This window comes from Phocoena phocoena, chromosome 2 (genome assembly GCF_963924675.1).
Source record: "Phocoena phocoena chromosome 2, mPhoPho1.1, whole genome shotgun sequence".
NCBI classification, from domain to species: domain Eukaryota; kingdom Metazoa; phylum Chordata; class Mammalia; order Artiodactyla; family Phocoenidae; genus Phocoena; species Phocoena phocoena.
This window is the reverse complement of record NC_089220.1, coordinates 63,311,981-63,330,906: the sequence shown is the minus strand read 5'-3', so window position 1 is coordinate 63,330,906 and position 18,926 is coordinate 63,311,981. Positions and strand designations below refer to the sequence as shown.

The 18,926-nt window shown below is 36.2% G+C and overlaps 1 protein-coding gene across 4 annotated transcripts in view; it reads left to right on the top strand.

Moving 5' to 3' along the window:
- SRP54 (signal recognition particle 54) overlaps window positions 1-18,406 on the top strand; it is a 43,515-nt gene extending 25,109 nt beyond the window's left edge. For 2 of the 4 annotated variants that reach the window (XM_065871013.1, XM_065871014.1), the window contains 9 exons: window positions 3,572-3,722; window positions 4,799-4,947; window positions 5,268-5,368; window positions 5,856-5,942; window positions 9,216-9,289; window positions 9,500-9,608; window positions 14,478-14,648; window positions 16,899-16,994; window positions 17,897-18,406. In XM_065871013.1, the coding sequence (XP_065727085.1) occupies window positions 3,572-3,722; window positions 4,799-4,947; window positions 5,268-5,368; window positions 5,856-5,942; window positions 9,216-9,289; window positions 9,500-9,608; window positions 14,478-14,648; window positions 16,899-16,994; window positions 17,897-17,988 (1,030 nt within the window). In that variant the 3' untranslated portion in view covers window positions 17,989-18,406. The remainder of the gene's footprint in view (window positions 1-3,571; window positions 3,723-4,798; window positions 4,948-5,267; window positions 5,369-5,855; window positions 5,943-9,215; window positions 9,290-9,499; window positions 9,609-14,477; window positions 14,649-16,898; window positions 16,995-17,896) is intronic. The other 2 variants (XM_065871015.1, XM_065871016.1) reach the window with 2 other exon arrangements.
- The last annotated feature ends 520 nt before the right edge of the window (window positions 18,407-18,926 follow it).

Below are 18,926 nucleotides of genomic sequence, written 5' to 3'. Positions count from 1 at the left end.
GGAACCTACCTCAACATAATAAAGGCCATATATGACAAACCCACAGCCAACATTATTCTCAATGATGAAAAACTGAAATGATTTCCTCTAAGATCAGGAACAAGACAAGGTTGCCCACTCTCACCACTATTATTTAACATACTTTGGGAAGTTTTAGCCACGGCAATTAGGAGAAAAAGAAAAGAAATCCAAATTGGAAAAGAAGTAAAACTCTCACTGCTTGCAAATGGCATGATACTATACTATATAGAGAATATACTATACTATACTATACTATACTATACTATACTATATAGAGAATCCTACAGATGCTCCCAGAAAACTACTAGAGCTAATCAATGAATTTCGTAAAGTAGCAGGACCCAAAATTAATGCACAGAAATCTCCTGCATTCCTATACACTAATGATGAAAAATCTGAAAGAGAAATTAAGGAAACACTCCCATTTACCATTGCAACAAAAAGAATAAAATACCTAGGAATAAACCTACCTAAGGAGACAAAAGACCTCTATACAGAAAACTATAAGGCAAGTTTGAAAGAAATTAAAGACGATACAAACAGATGCAGAGATATACCATGTTCTTGGATTGGAAGAATCAACATTGTGAAAATGGCTATAGTACCCAAAGCAATCTACAGATTCAGTGCAATTCCTATCAAACTACCAACAGCATTTTTCACAGAACTTGAAGAAAAAATTTCACAATTTGTATGGAAACACAAAAGACCCTGAATAGCCAAAGCAATCTTGAGAAAGAAAAACGGAGCTGAAGGAATCAGGCTCCCTGAGTTCACACTGTACTGCAAAGCCACAGTAATCAAGACAGTATGGTACTGGCAGAAAAAACAGAAATATAGATCAGTGGAACAGGATAGAAAGCCCAGAGTTAAACCCACGCACATATGGTCACTTTATCTATGATAAAGGAGGCAAGAATATACAATGGAGAAAAGACAGCCTCTTCAATAAGTGGTGCTGGGAAAACTGGACAGGTACATGTAAAAGAATGAAATTAGAACACTTCCTAACACTATACACAAAAATAAACTCAAAATGTATTAAAGACCTAAATGTAAACTCTTAGGGGAAAACATAGGTATAACACTCTATGACATAAATCACAGCAAGATCCTATTTGACCCACCTCCTAGAGAAATGGAAATAAAAACAAAAATAAACAAATGGGACCTAATGAAACGTAAAAGCTTTTCACAGCAAAGGACATCATAAAGGAGGTGAAAAGACAACCCTCAGAATGGGAGAAAATACTTGCAAGCGAAGCAATGAATAAAGGATTAATCTCCAAAACATATAAACAGCTCATGGAGCTCAATATCAAAAGAACAAACAATCCAATCAAAAAATGGGCAGAAGGCCTAAAAATACATTTCTCCAAAGAAGATATACAGATTGCCAACAAACATATGAAAGGATGCTCAACATTTCTAATCATTAGAGAAATGCAAATCCAAACTACAATGAGGTCTTCTGCCCATTTTTGGATTGGGTTGTTTTTTTGTTATTGAGCTGCATGAGCTGCTTATAAATTTTGGAGATTAATCCTTTGCAAGTAAGTCAGAAAGAGAAAGACAAATAGTGTATGCTAACACACATATATGGAATTTAAGAAGAAAAAATGTCATGAAGAACCTACGGGTAAGACAGGAATAAAGACATAGACCTACTACAGAATGGGCTTGAGCATATGGAGAGGGGGAAGGGTAAGCTGTGACAAACTGAGGGAGTAGCATGGACATATATACACTACCAAACGTAAAATAGATAGCTAGTGGGAAGCAGCCACATAGCACAGGGAGATCAGCTCGGTGCTTTGTGACCGCCTAGAGGGGTGGGATAGGGAGGGTGGGAGGGAGGGAGACGCAAGAGGCAAGAGATATGGGAACATATGTATATGTATAACTGATTCACTTTGTTATAAAGCAGAAACTAACACACCATTGTAAAGCAATTATTCTCCAATAAAGATGTAAAAAAAAAAAAAAACTACACTGAGGTATCACCTCACACGGTCAGAATGGCCATCATCAAAAAATCTATAAACAATCAGTGCTGGAGAGGGAGTGGAAAAAAGGGAACCCTCCTGCACTCTTGGTGGGAATGTAAATTGATACATCCACTATGGAGAACAGTATGGAGGTTCCTTAAAGATATAAAAGTAGAACCACCATATGACCCATCAATCCCACTACTGGGCATATACCCTGAGAAAACCATAATTCAAAAAGACACATGTACCCGTGTTCATTGTAGCACTGTTTACAGTAGCCAGGACATGGAAGCAACCTAAGTGTCCAACTACAAATGAATGGATAAAGAAGATGTGGCACATATATACAATGGAATGTTACTCAGCCTTAAAAAGAAATGAAATTGAGTTATTTGTAGTGAGGTGGATGGACCTAGAGTCTGTCATACAGAGTGAGGTAACTCAGAAGAGAAAAACATACCGTATGCTAACACAGATACATGGAATCTAAAAAGAAAAAAAAAGGTTCTGATGGACCTAGGGGCAGGACAGGAGTAAAGATGAAGACGTAGAGAATGGACTTGAGGACACGGGCGGGGGAAGGGTAAGCTGGGACAAAGTGAGAGGGTGGCGTTGACATATATACACTACCAAATGTAAAATAGATAGCTAGTGGGAAGCAGCTGCATAGCACAGGGAGATCAGCTCTATGTTTTGTGACCACCTAGATTGGTGGGATAGGGAGGGTGGGAGGGAGACGCAAGAAGGAGGGTATATGGGGATATATGTATACGTATAGCTGATTCACTTTGCTATACAGCAGTAAATAACACAACATTGTAAAGCAATTATACTCCAATAAAGATGTTTAAAACATTGCTTATAAAAGGGTGTTAAGTGGAAAAGCATGTTTAAAACACTATGTAATACAAGTTCAGTTATTAAAGAAAATGTAAAAAAAATTGAGGGATCCACAGCTCATTCAGAAAAGATACACAGCAGAATCATACAGGATTTCAGGCTTCCCTGGTGGCGCAGTGTTTAAGAATCTGCCTGCCAAAGTAGGGGACATGGTTTCGAGCCCTGGTCCGGGAAGATCCCACATGCCATGGAACAACTAAGCCCGTGCGCCACAACTGCTGAAGCCCGTGTGCCACAACTACTGAAGCCTGCGTGCCTAGAGCCCGTGCTCCACAACAAGAGAAGCCACCACAATGAGAAGCCCGCGCACCAAAACGAAGAGTAGCCCCCGCTCACTGCAACTAGAGAAAGCCTGCGCACAGCAACCGAGACCCAACACAGCCAATAATAAATAAATAAATATGGGGGCTATTTATTGTTTTTAAATAAATTTATTTAAAAAAAAGAATCATACAGGATTTTGTAATTGGAAAACTGATTACTGCTTCATGCTGCTCTAGAAGTGGGTTGTTATATTTAATACTTATTAGATTTTATACTTCTAAATTGAAATTGTGATCATTATGACTTTTCCAGAGTAGATTAAGGGTGCACTAACAGTTTCTAAATTTTTCGTATTTGGAAGTTTTGCTGCTAAGTCATTTTTCCATGTTAAATAGCTATACAGAAATGGATCCTGTCATCATTGCCTCTGAAGGAGTGGAGAAATTCAAAAATGAAAATTTTGAAATTATTATTGTTGATACAAGTGGCCGCCATAAACAAGAAGACTCTTTGTTTGAAGAAATGCTTCAAGTTGCTAATGCTATAGTAAGTAGCTTAATTTATCAACATTATTAAGACTTTGGTTAAATTAATTATAAATCCTGATTGAGTTTATGAACCATATAAATTATTTTTTGTCTGTAAGAAAGATTCCAAGTAATATATTTTTATTTTGGGCTCCTTTGTCTGTATGATAAGGACTTAATCTTCTGTACATTAATATGAAATTTTCATGAGTATTGAAATATTTCCTTTCTCACTTAATCATCTTATTAGTATGTATAAGAAAAAGTAACAAGCAAAAAAAAATGAGAACCTTTAATAGCTGTTGAATTTCCTTTCTGTAAATTATTTAAATTAACTTAAAAACATTTGCCTTAGGTGAATTTTGAAAGATTTTTAAAATGAAGCATTTAAAAATATTAATAATCATTTAGTGTCTCTTTAAAATTGTGATGGAAATAACTTGGGAAGAAGTGGTTTATAGGTAATCTATAGCACATATTATGAACCCATGTTTTGCCATTGAGGTGTTGGCAGTAATTCTTTGGTTAATGATTAATACTAATACATTGTTTTGTTTTGTTTAGCTGTGCCATTATTTTGACCTAGGTGAGCAGACCTAAGGGGAATATCCTCATCTGTCCTTTATTTATTTTGCTTTCAGCGCACACTCTTCTACTTTTTTTCTCTGATTTACTGTTGCTATTGCATTTGTCTAGAGTGTGATTCCTCTAGATCATTGCTTAACTTTTTCCTCTTTATTCAGGCCTCAGCTCAAATGTTACCTCCAGACAGGTCTTCCCTGACCACCCTACAGAAAGAAACCTCTCACACCTCAGAACTGATTTTCTCTGTTCCATTTTAATTGTTGTACATCTGAAATGTTTATTTGCCTATTTTTTTATTTGTCTCCAGTGATTAGAATGTAGGTTCCACAAGGATAAGGATTTTCTTATTCATCTCTTTGACTGAGGACATAAATGGTGCCCAATACATAGTACTCCCTCAGTAAATACTGATTGATTGAATAATTATAATAAATATTTTTTATAGCTTCTAATGATGAAATTTGCTTAAGGTCAGTAAAAATATATATCTTTTCTATTTAAATTTTCTAGCAACCCGATAACATTGTTTATGTGATGGATGCGTCCATTGGGCAGGCTTGTGAAGCCCAGGCTAAGGCTTTTAAAGATAAAGTAGATGTAGCCTCAGTAATAGTGACAAAACTTGATGGTCATGCAAAAGGAGGTGGTGCACTCAGTGCGTAAGTATCATTGATGTTATTGTCCCGTGTCTTGGGCTTAGTGTGTGTGTGTGTGTGTGTGTGTGTGTGTGTGTGTGTGTGTGTGTGTGTGTATTTATGGCTTTCTTATTAATCATTTAAAATATATTCCAATGGTGGACATAGTATGGTCTGTAAAAGAAGTTTAAATAGAAACAGAATTTTGGAGTACCTCTGATACAGTTCTCCTTTAGCTAGTGAAAAGAAACTTGAGCTATGTACCTTTGTCTAATTACCTTTAAAATCTTCTAGAAATTTGTTTTCCTTTTTGAGGTTATTTTGTGTTTTCTTTTTCTTTGCAGAGTTGCTGCCACAAAAAGTCCAATTATTTTCATTGGTACAGGGGAACATATAGATGACTTTGAACCTTTCAAAACACAGCCTTTCATCAGCAAACTTCTTGGTGTGTACAGTGGTGGGGATATAGAAAAACCTTCAAGAAATAGTATGAATTTTTAGGACAGATTAGGATTTTAGTTCTGCCCTCTCGCTAACTAGCTCAGGAAAATAATTTTCTTCTATGATTTATCTTCTTTACCTGCAAACTAAGGATGGTGGTTATCTGCTTCCTGTAGTTAGAGTGGTAAAATGAGCTATTAGATGGAAAGTTCCTTGGAGAAGTTTTAGAGCTCAATACAGAAGCATGTGGTTGTAGTAATAGCAGTGATAATGGCAGCAAAACTTTCATAATGTCTCCAGGTGTTTGAGAGCATGGAATTTGGATTTAAACCCTGGGCTGCAGTTCCTGCTTTGTCACTTAACGTCTCCAGCTTCAATTTTTCACCTGTGAAGTGCCTATCTCACAGGCTTATTATGTATGTGCATGCATTTTGCATAATGTAAAACAGATACACTATTAGTTATTAATTTTACTTTTTTGGGTCTTATAGGTATGGGTGACATTGAAGGACTGATAGATAAAGTCAACGAGTTGAAGTTGGATGACAATGAAGCACTTATAGAGAAGTTGAAACATGGTATATGAGTAGCAAAAAGCATTTGATCTCAGATGACTTACCTGATTTCTTTTGATAAAGCTGTAATTTGTTTGAAATGATACATCCATTAAAGTCAATTCTTCAAATGTTTACTGTTTTAGATTTATATATAAATCATTTTAAATCTCAGGCATCTAAGCAATTGTAGAATGGAGTGTTTTTATTTTCTTTCTTGTAATCAAATTGCATTGATTAAAATTGAAGCTTTCATTGGGTTCCTTGGAGTAAAACATGTTAAAAGTACATTAGAATACTCTCTTCTGATTTGTTTGTTTACTTATAAATTTTATATTTATATGTAATAAAACATATAAAAAGAAATTTAAAAGAATGAGATTAAATACCCACACATGTTTTCTTTACTCCACATTGAAGTCAACTCCTATTGAAATGTGATTAAGAGCTCAAGTTTTTTAATCTAACATGTGACTTTTTCAAATTACTTAACCTCGGACTACCCTGGTGGTCCAGTGGTTAAGACTCCACGCTGCCACTGCAGGGGGTGCGAGTTCAATCCCTCGTCAATGTCCAGAAGCATTTAACATATTATTGACCATTTCTGTTTTTCTCAAAATGGTATTACTCTTAATTTCCATGGCCACGTACTATCCTGCCTCTTTGCTCCTTCTCATTCATCTTGTCAGGTGCCTATGCCTTTACTTCTCAAATGTTGATGTTTTCCAGGGATCATTCTAGGCCATCTTCTTTCTCTGGAGCTTCAGACTCATATCTGTATGTTTAGATGCTTAGATCTTCCTTAGACATTTAGTTCAGTTTATCCTTGTCTTCCCATCCTAACCTCCCACCCCAATGTTATCATCTATGAATTTAACATCATTTGTCTTGTTGCCAAAGTCAGAAATTCGGATGTTGTCATCAACTCATCTCTTCCTCACTCTGCCCAGTCCTTTTCCGATTAGTCATTAGTCCTAGTGATTCTACCTCCTAATTATCTCCATTCCATCCCCTACTTCCCAGCAACTATGCAAGTTCATCTCTTATCTAGATTGTTTATTCTAAGTCTTTTAACAGATATTCCAGTTTTTTGGACTCTTCCCCTTGGATCAGTTTTTTATACTTCAGCCGAAATGATCTTTCAGACATGCAAATTTGATCCTATTACCTTTCTTAAAATCTTTCAGTGGCTTCCCATTTCCCTTAGAGTAGTTTTGAATGACTCCACTATCTAACCCACATCTTCCGAGTCATGTTTTGACACTATTGTTTTTAGCATTCCGTGTGCTAGTCATGCTGAATTTCTATCAGTTTCTCACATGTACGCTGCTGTCTCTGCCTTTGCCCTTGCTGGTCCCTTTGCCTGTTAGGTAGTTATCCTCTCTTCTTCCTACTTCTGTCCTTCTTTATCCCAGCCAAACCGGCTAACTCCTACTAATACTTCAAGTCTTTCCTTAAATGTGCTTCAGGGACATTCTACCTTATCCTTAGACTAAGTTAGAACCCCCTACTGTATGTTTCCATTGGATCCTGTAATTGCTGTATGAGTCATCACAATGATTTGATGTCTGTCTTCCCTGCTGGAAAGTGAAGGTAGGTTTCATAGCTGTGTTCTTCCTCTTTTATGTTCACAGTACCTAGTACAGTTTCTGGCACTTAGTAAGTCTTTAGTAAATATTTGTTGAATGAATGAATCTATCCTTTATTGCCTGATTCTTTCCCCCTGCTACTACCACACTAAACTGGGTAATATATTCCTCGTCAGTCTGCTTTCTGACTCCTAGATCTCTCTTTATATCTCTGCATTTTGCTTCTGCTTCTAACATTCTACTCATTTCTGTTATCACCAAGGGCCTCCTGATTTCCAAATGTAGTGACCTTTGTCTTTCCTCTTGGCTCCCAGTACTTAACAGTTTTATCTGCCTTTTATATTTTCAGACTCTTCACTTGGGTTCCATGACAGTGGATTTCTTATATTTATCATAGCTTCAGTTGTCATTTCTGTATAATATGTATTTTAGCCTTAATCTTCTCTACCACTGTTTTATTTTGCATTTCTAGCTGCCGGCTATAACATTTCTTTTAAGATATTGTACTGCTACTTAAAATTCAGAATGCCTAAAACCAAACACCATTTTTGTTTATATCTTTGGACAAAAATAGAAAATCATCTTTCTCCTTTGTCTTGTTCTTTCTGTTTTTCTCCTTAACTGAATTTACATAATGATGAAATGCTCAGATTCTAAGAATATCATCCAATCAACTTTGACAAATGCACAATAATCTACACTCCATCAGGAAATACTCTAGAAAGTTTGCTTATTCCCCTTCCTAGTAAATACTTCATATTATAGGAATCCTAGAGTGTATCTTTTTTTCCCACATGGTTTCTGTGACTCAGCATAATACTTTTGATATTCATCCAGGTGGTTGTACTCACCTGTAGCCTGTTCTTTTTTTTTTTTTTTTAATTTATTTTATTTATTTTTGGCTGCATTGGGTCTTCGTTACTACACACGGGCTTTCTCTAGTTGTGGTGAGAGGGGGCTACTCTTCGTTACAGTGCATGGGCTTCTCATTGCGCTGGCTTCTCTTGTTGCAGAGCATGGGCTCTACAGGCCTGGGCTTCAGTAGTTGTGGCCCGTGGGCTCAGTAGTTGTGGCTCGCAGGCTCTAGAGCGCAGGCTCAGTAGTTGTGGTGCTTGGGCTTAGTTGCTCCACGGCATGTGGGATCTTCCTGGACCAGGGCTTGAACCCGTGTCCCCTGAATTGGCAGGTGGATTCTTAACCACTGTGCCACCAGGGAAGCCCATAGCCTGTTCTTTTATTGCTGAGAGTAGTATTTCATTCAGAGTCTATCCATTTTCCAGTTCATGGACAGCTAAGCTGTGTAAGAAACTCCACATAATCTTCTAAAGTGCTTTTGCCCATTTTACAATTCTCATCAGCAGTATATGAGAGTTCTGTTTGTTCTACATTCTCTTTAACTTTTGGTGTTGTCAGACTTACTAATTTCAGTTATCCTAGTAGGTATAGTTTGTCTCCTTTGTTTTCACGTTTCCTGTATTTATGTCCATTTTCTCTGATAGAATATGAGCTTCTCTAGGATAGGATCTATCTGTCTCCACTGTATTCATCCTGTGATCTTGTGTGTAGTAACTGCTCAGTGAATATTTATTGATTGGATATTTTATAAGTGTGCTTCAAGATGAGCCCATGATTAAGGGAAATCATTAGGTTTTATTGACTGGAAATGTTCATTCTCTAATATATCTGCATCATTTATATTGTATTTCAGGTCAGTTTACGTTGCGAGACATGTATGAACAATTTCAAAATATCATGAAAATGGGCCCCTTCAGTCAGATCTTGGTTAGTTATACTAAAAAGTTTTTTTCTCACCTCTTTTGTTTTTGTTAAAATTTCTAAGAACAAATACACTTGCTTTAATTATTTTAATATTTGGGTAAAAATAGATACTTTTAAAACTTAGTATTAACATTAAAGCCATTAGTTAAATGTGAACATTCTGAACAATTAATCTCAAGCTATTATTGATTTTATGTTTAATATATCTTTTAGGGGATGATCCCTGGTTTCGGAACAGATTTTATGAGCAAAGGAAATGAACAAGAGTCAATGGCCAGGCTAAAGAAGTTAATGACAATAATGGATAGTATGAATGATCAAGGTAAGGTGGTAGATTATTTGACTTGGAGGACAATGTTCTGAATATCAGTAAGTTGAGAGTTTAACTATGTTCTTGTGGACAAGATGGGGAAAATTTAGACTGAAAGATTATTGTTAGGGAGATTTCTAGCTGCTTGAAAGCTCTTGCTCAAAGGGTTGGGATTACTGGGTTGACCTTCTCATTGAGAGAAATGTCTAGTATAGTGCTTCTCCAAATGAGTTCTGTGGAGAGAACACAAGTTCTTTATGGTGTTGATAGAAATAACTTAAAAGGGGAGTTCTGTAGTCAAATAAATTTGGGGGAATGCTGAGTTAAAAAAAAAACACTAGTAAGTTTATTTATTGTATGTCTCCTCAGAGCTCTAATATGCTAACATGAATTGGGAATGTGTAAGAGAGAGAGAGTTTATGCAGTGTTTACCAGCTTACTTTGCTCTGTAACTCTCAAGGTTTGGTCTTCTCAAGTACACTGCTCTATCTCTAATCCTACATTATCCCTTTCTCCTGTACTTTCAGGTCCTCAGCCCATGAATATCTCTAGACCCATGACCTCTTTATCTTTTTCCCAGTATTTGTAGCACCCTTTCTGATTGAACCCAGCAGGCATGCCAAACATTTATCACCCTTTTGTAGCCCTTCTACTCTTGATCTCTGTTCTTATTTACAAAGAAATACAGGCTTTTGGCATTGAATTATTTCAGCTTTTGGCTGATTTATCTATGAGATTGTGACAGCCACAAACCATTCTTAAAGCTTTTTCAAGGACCTCTCTCCATCAGTAAAATCCTCTGCTATATCTGCAGTCTCTCCTTACCTACTGACTTTTTTCCCCCATCAATATATAAACATTCTTTCTTAAGTTCACAATTTCACATTTTCTAGGCTTCACTTCTCCCGCATGCTTTTACTCTGTCTCTCTTTTCAGTCAAACTTCTTAAAAGAATGGTTTGTGTTCCCAAACTACTGAAATCTGACTTCTCTCCCCACCATTACTGTGAAATAGATCATACAAAGATTTTCAATAACCTTCCACTGGTCTACTCTAATGGATACTCTTCAGTTTTTTTCTTGACCTTTATAACATTGGATGTTAAACACCTTTTTCTCTTGGTTTCCATTATACCATCTCTCCATTTTACCCTTACCTTTATTGGTTTCTTTTTTTTGTTTGCTTTTTTTGTTTTGTTTTGTTTTGTTTGTTTGTGTTTTTGGCTGTGCTGTGTGGCTTGCAGGATCTCAGTTCTCAGATCAGGGATTGAACCGGGGCCACGGCAGTGAAAGCCCAGAATCCTAACCACAAGGCCACCAGGGAACTACACATACCTCTCTTGTTCACTTAGTCTCTTTCACTGGTCTCATCCTCACCCAACCTCTTAAATGAATATATGCTACAGTTTTCTGTCCTCAGCTAGTGTTTCTTATCATTCTGCTCAGTTTTGAATAATTAATCCACATCTATGCTTTGTCTACTACCTGATTATTTTTTGTAGTCTCTACGTCTTTCCTGATCTCTAGGCCTTCATAGTAACCCAAATAATGTTTCTCTCTCATCTGTGTATCTTCAACACTATTAAAAGTTGTGCAGGGCTTCCCTGGTGGCGCAGTGGTTGAGAGTCTGCCTGCCGATGCAGGGGACACTGGTTCGTGCCCCTGTCTGGGAAGATCCCACATGCTGCGGAGCGGCTGGGCCCGTGAGCCATGGCCACTGGAGCCTGCGCATCCGGAGCGTGTGCTCCACAACAGGAGACGCCACAACAGTGAGATGCCCACGTACCGCAAAATAAAAAAAAAAAAGTTCTGAATGTAGAATTAATAACTGCAGCCATATCTAGAGTGTTTATTCTGCCCTAGGTACTGTCCTGAGCACTTTACATATTTTAACCCACAACAACTCTTAAGGGACAATTCTGGGGTCAAAATCCAATCTAGCTGTTACAGATTAGGATACAGGGAAGTTGAGTAATCTGCCAAAGGTCACTAGCTAGGGAATGGAGAGGCTGGGCTTCTGGCTTGAGAGTCTATACTCTGGATCACTTCCTGTCTAGGTGCTCACTGAATGGTGGACAGACATCTCTATTACACGTTTGAGAGTTTTCTGAGGTACATCAGTTCCAAAATGTAGTGCTTCTGCTTTGGTGAGTGACACTTCCACCTATCTATTCAGTTACCCAAGCTAGAAACTGGGGTCAACTTAGATTTACTGTCTAGTCATTCTATTGATTATGGATATAGAGGTATTGAGATGCCTAACTTTTCTCCTTTCAGTTGTGTCAGTTTTGCTTCGTGTATTTTGAAGCTCTTTTGTTGGGTGCATACACATTTAGGATTGTTATGTCGTCTTAGTGAATTGACCTGACCCTTTTATCATTATGTATGTAATGCTCTCCTTTGCCCTGCTCCACTTTATCTGATATTAATGCAACCACTCCAGCTTTCTTTTAATTAGTTGTTTGTATTATATATCTTTTTCTATCCTTTTACCTTTAACCTACCTGTATCATTATATTTGAAGGGAGTTTCATATTAACATGTTATGTTTTTTCTTTTTTAATAATTCTGATAATCTTTTAACTGATATATTATTTATATATTAGGATTTAAGTTCTGCCATTTTATCTTTTGTTCTGTTTGTTCACTCTGATTTTTGTTCTTTGTTTTCTCTTTTCTATCTTCCTATGGATTGTTTGAACATTATTATTCTATTTTAATGTATCTGTATGTTTTTATGATTCTTTGAGTAGTTTTCTTAGTGGTTGCTCTAGGTATTACAATATATATACATACTTATCACACTCCATTCGTATCAGTATTTCATCACTTCAAGTACAATACAGAAACCTTAACATCACCTTAGACTTAGTGAGTTATACTTCCTAAGTATTTCTCGTATCTTCTCTCTCCTCTTTGTCTCTATATCCCCTGAATTAGTTCATACACTCATCATTCCTTACCTGGATTGCTACAGTAGCCTCCTGACACTTCCCTTTCTCTTTTTTCACTCTTTTTTTTTTTGCAGTACGTGGGCCTCTCACTGTCATGGCCTCTCCCGTTGTGAAGCGCAGGCTCAGCGGCCATGGCTCACGGGCCCAGCCACTCTGCGGCACGTGGGATCTTCCCGGACTAGGGCTCGAACCCGTGTTCCCTGCATCGGCAGGCGGACTCTCAACCGCTGCGCCACCAGGGAAGCCCTTTCACTCTTTTAATCTGCCTTCCTCACTGCCACAAGAATAATCTTTCTAAACATAACAATTCTGGGATCGAAATCTTTCAGTGGCTCTATGTTGTCTTCTTGATGAATTCCCAACTCCTAAGCCTGGTGTACAAGTTCTGTTATAATTTTGTCCTTACTTACTTTTATAATCTCTTAAATCTCTCAGCTCTTATCCATGCATTGTTCCTTCTACACAAAACTAGTTTCATTTATTCTAGGAATCCATGTTCTGCTTCCTAGAATATCCCTTGCTCTTTTCTCTTCTTTACTTATACTTGTCCTTCAGGACTACACAGTTAAAGAGAAACCACCAGCATGGAGCCTTTCCTGACTTCCTTTCTTCTTTGAATTATGCCCCTTCTGCTTTTTGCTTAACTCTCTCCTATTGCTTGCCAGGATGTGCTGTTATTTGCTGTCTTCTTTCTCTCACTCCATTTGAGCTCTTGCAAGGAATATGATACACATTTTCTAAATATTTTATCATGAAGATGTGGCTTAAAAGCTGCATTTATGAAATGGATTTAGAGGTTTTAACAGACTATAAGTTTATTATGAGATAATTTGATCTTTATTTGTATTACATGAGTAATTAGTCTTCCCCTGGATTTCAGTTCACTTCTGGACAATATGCTTAGAGGGCATAGACAAATTAGAAAATGTAGTTAGGAAATCAGCGTGGTAAATGGGGTGCTAAACCATGTTATAAGAGGAACAGTCAAAAGAGTTGGATATTTGTCACCTGGAGAAAATTCACAGGAGACATCATGGCTCTCAAATAATTTGAAAGCCTTATTCTTTATACCTGGCAAGGAGACATCTATGCAAAATAGGAAGGAATATCAGGCAAACATATTTCATTTTAATATGTGAAAAGATTTTCCATAATTACAGGTATTAGAATGGCATAGATTGACTTATTTTGGATAGTGGGTCATCTCTCCTGGGGTTGTTAAATCAAAGTTAGGTGATCACTTATTGGGGGATATTGTGGAGAGAATGCAAACATAATAGAAATTTTGTTCCTGATATTGTATGCAACTAATGCCATAAGAAATGTACCTCGTATTCTAAGAGTTATCAAAACACTGGAAGGAATTAACTCATTCTTTACGTTACAGAAGGCGTTAAAAAACTAATAGTAATTACTTGATTATATAGGAAATATACAATTATTCTGTTGATTATAGATAGAACCTACCCACTTCTACTTGCTTATATGCCTAAATTTATGATTTAAAGGATAATAGTTATTTAGAGCTAAGGTAAGCACTTTTGTTCCTCTTTGAAATATACCTTATACCTCTGGCATATACTCTGAGGAGCAGTTGGATATGAGATATAGAAAGGGTGGACAAAGAAAATTTTTTCAAAGAAAAATTTTCACAATGTTCTATTTTACTTAAACTGTAGGATGAGTAGATGTGTATTTGTTTTATTGTTTTTATAGCTTATGGATATTATAAATATTCTTTTGAATATATTCCATGTTTAATTTTAAAAAACCAGATGAAGACACAGCAGATGATAACAACATTTGTTAAATTTGGTTGGTGGTTTCACCACTGTATTTATTTTCTCTGTATAAGATATTTGCATGTGACTGCTTTGACAATGAATGTTAATTGTGTGTACGTGAAAGTTATTGACCCTTGCCTACAGAACTGGACAGTACTGATGGTGCCAAGGTTTTCAGTAAGCAACCAGGAAGAATCCAAAGAGTAGCAAGAGGATCAGGTGTGTCAACGAGAGATGTACAAGAACTTTTGACACAATATACCAAATTTGCACAGATGGTAAAAAAGATGGGAGGTATCAAAGGACTTTTCAAAGGTAAGAAAAATAAAAAGCTCATCATTAGTTGACACACTGAAAGGAAAGAAAGAGGTTGAGAAACTAAAAATTAAAGCCAGGGAGTACTGCCAGTATTAGAAAATACACTGCTGAATTTCATGTTATATTCAAGTACTTCCAGGATTTATAATGCAATCTGTGATTTATCTGTTTTCAGATTCAAGGTAATAAATGCTAATAGTTTTAAAAAATCACACTTAATGACTTTATTTTTGTGACGTTATAGTATATATTAAAGAAAATTTAGAGAATATAAGGAAATATAAGAAAAAAATTTAAAACACCTATTACCTTTACTCCCCAGAGAATCCCATGGGTCTTATTGCAAATAACATTTGATATAACTAATGCTTTTTCTTTTCAAACATCATGACTCTTTTTCCATATTGTCAGATATTCTTCAGAATATAACTTTTAACCCCTGAGTACTATTCCAGTTACGCATGTATCTTTGTTTAGCACAATGCGTCTTTGTTGGATGTTTAGGCTGATTTCATATCAGTATCAGTTCCTGTATTAGTTTCTGTGCAGTCTTCCATGAGGCCAGGGATTTTGTCTGTTTTGATCATAAATATAGTAGATGCAGAATAAGTTTTGTAATAATTCAGTATTTCCAATTTAATGGTCAAATGTTTTTCAATATGTTTTATTGATTACTCACATATAACATTTCTTCGTACATTTATTGGTTTGAATTTTCTTGGTGAATTCCCTCTTACTTAGGTTACTTGTCCATTTGTTTTATTTTTTCCTTATTGCTTTGTAATAACTCTTTAAAATTCTTGGACTATACCTGCAAATATTTTTCCCAAAATTTCATTTGCCGTTCATTTTTATTTTTAATTAAAAATGAAGTTTTAGTTTTTTTAATTAATTAACTAATTTATTTATTTGGCTGCATCAGGTCTTAGTTGCGGTATGCGGGATCTTCATTGAAGCATGCGGGGTCTGTCATTGCAGCACACAGGCTCTTTGTTGTGGCGCACGGAGTCTAGAGCACACAGGCTCAGTAGTTGCAGCATGCAGGCTTAGTTGCCCCGCAGCATGTGGGATCTTAGTTCCCCGACCAGGGATCAAACCCACATCCCCTGCCTTGGAAGGCGGATTCTTAACCACTGGACCACCAGGGAAGTCTCTGAAGTTTTCATTTTTAACGCAGCCAGGCCTTTTGGTTTGGTTTATTTTATACTCATAAAAGCCTTCCCCATGTTGATACCACAGTAGTCACCTATACTTTCTTCTACTTGTTGTTGTTTTTTTTTTTTTAGGTTTTTACTCTTTATCCCACCTAGAATTTATTTTGCTGTGTATTGTCTAAGGTAAAAAGGTAAGTTTGTTTTTCCAAAGGGTTAAAATCAACTGTCCTAGCCCTCTCTTTAAGGTTTTTTTTCTATATCATAAACACTATTAAGGTGAATTTATTATTTAAGAAATATTGATTAGGTAAGCTCCAAAGATGAATAATACCACTGAATAGCTTTCTAAAAAAGATGGGTATTTACATAAGTTTTTATCACGTTTTAAAATTTTTTTTATTTTTTTATTTTTTTTTTTGTGGTACGCGGGCCTCTCACTGTTGTGGCTGGCCTCTCCCGTTGCGGAGCACAGGCTCCAGACACACAGGCTCAGTGGCCATGGTTCACGGGCGCAGCCGCTCCGCGGCATGTGGGATCCTCCCAGACTGGGGCACGAACCTATGTCCCCTGCATCGGCAGGCGGACTCTCAACCACTGCGCCACCAGGGAAGCCCTATCACATTTTGTCTTTGACAGTTTCCTTACTTTCCTTCCCTACTATATCCTATTTTCTTTTTTGTGACAAGGGAGAAAAGTTAGACAAACAAGTTTAAAATTGGTTATAATTCCTAACACCACATATTATTTCAGATAGTGATTTATAAACACATTAAGTCACACCGCAACGAAGAGTAGCTCCCACTCGCCGCAACTAGAGAAAGCCTGAGCGCAGCAATGAAGACCCAACGCAGCCAAAAATAAATAAATAAAATAATTTTAAAGAAAAAGAAAGTCCCTTAATATTGAGTTTCACTTGTTCTTTCTCAAAAATATGTATGAAATTGGGATAAAGAGTAGAAGGGGAATATGTACAAATAGAAATAATTGTGTTAGAGTGATAAGATTATAGGTTTTTTTCTTTATATTTACTCAATTTCTATGATACCCTGATTATATTACAGTCTATATTGACTCAAAACCTTTTTTTCTTCAGGTGGTGACATGTCTAAGAATGTGAGCCAGTCACAGATGGCAAAATTGAATCAACAAATGGCCAAAATGATGGATCCTAGAGTTCTTCATCACATGGGTAAATACAAAGTTGTCGCCAGTTGCTAATACTTGGTTTAGTTTATAAGGGTTGAGTTTTAATATGCCTTTTGTTGTGATATGAAAATCTGTTCAAACAATGTATGATTTAAGTAAAAGGGCCATCTAACTTCTAAGTTGAATGGTTGTAACAGTGCTGTATAAGCTGAGGTTTTATTTACTCCTCTGCTGCTGTTTGTGATTTTTGAGCAAGCTACTTAATCATCTTTTGTTAATGCTGTTCTGGTGACCTTTTTCCTTAGTTTAGAATCTGGATAGTTTCATTGATTAGACTTTGGAATTATATAACGATTTTGAAAACCCAGTTCCACTTTTACCATGTAACCTATAAAAAGTTCTTTAAACTTTCTGAACCTCACTTTCCCCTTCTGTAAAATCACAGGCAATAGCTCGTCAGGAAATTATGATGATTAAATGAGCTAATAGATAGGAAAGCATTTAGTACAGTTCTGGGCATAGAACAGATGTTCAATAATGGTGAATTGTTTTCTTACTTTAAGTCCTATGAAATAACTACCCCCTATCCCTGCCCCAAATTATTACTATTTACAAGACTCAGACTCCCCAGGAAAAAAATTTTTGTTTAGATTTACTGACTCCCTACTGTGTGACAGGTACTGCTCTGAGATCTCTTCATGTAGTATGTATTTCTCATAATGTGATGAGGTAAGTTATTCATTCTCTTTTATAGATGAGGATACTGGTTGTAATACAAATTTTTATTTAAGGCTGATGTAAACTATTTTAAACTATTTACTTTAAGGCTGATGCAGTCAGAACCCAGTATATTTTTTTAGAAGTTCAAGTACTTATTGGGCAAAAGTAACAAATGTTTCAAGTTGTGTTTAATAATTATCTGATTTTATTCTACTCTCGCTCTAGGTGGTATGGCAGGACTTCAGTCAATGATGAGGCAGTTTCAACAGGGTGCTGCTGGCAATATGAAAGGCATGATGGGATTCAATAACATGTAAAGAAGATGCCTTAATTTAAACTGACTCAGTTGATTACATTGTTTGCTGAGACCTCAGAGTTTCCCTCCTTTTTGCAAACAGGAAATAAAAGTATTTTTCTTGTCTGTCTTGCCCCTTTTCTTTCTCTCTTCATCTTTTTTCGCCCTCCTTTTCTTTTTCCTTCCTTCCTTTTTCCCTCCCTCCCTTTCATATAAGGGAGGAATATATGGTTTTTCTGGAAATCATTATACTTTTGCTTTAGATTTTCTTCTGTTAGTTTTCAGCCATCATAACACTTCTTAAGTTAAACAAATCATGATGTAAAATTTTAGTATTGATACTTAAAAGTTTTTAATTGTCTCAAAGGCCAAGCATTGCATTTGTAAACAGTCCTGGTCAATAGTTACATGATGTCTCAATAAAAGTGCTGTAAAATAAACTTCAAAGTCGTTATAAGTTAAGGGGCTGTTAACTTTCTTTATGGCTTAAAATTATCAGTGTATCATGTTAAAAGGCAGACAGAGAAGCTAATATTTAAAACTGTTCTCATAAGTGTACCTTTATTGGGACATATGATAGAGTAACCTAACCATTAGTATTAGGAATTTTTGTTTAACTTGGAATAATCAAGATAGTTTTGCCATAGAAAATCTTAGGTCTGCCATTTAAATTGAAATTGTGAATTTGGTTACAGTTCACAATTTAATGTTTTGTATATAACTTACATTTTTTTACTTCATATTTTTGAAGCCTTAATGGCAATATTTGATTTTCTTGAAAAGCCAATTTTGTTATGTTTCTTACATACCAAAAATCTGCTTGAAGAAATTGATATACTTTGATGATAATAGCTAATGTATAGACCTCCTAATGGGAATATAACTGCAAATATTAGGCTGTCACTATTATATATTAAAAATAATGAGACCATGACAAGATTGACTTGGTTGTTGGTTACT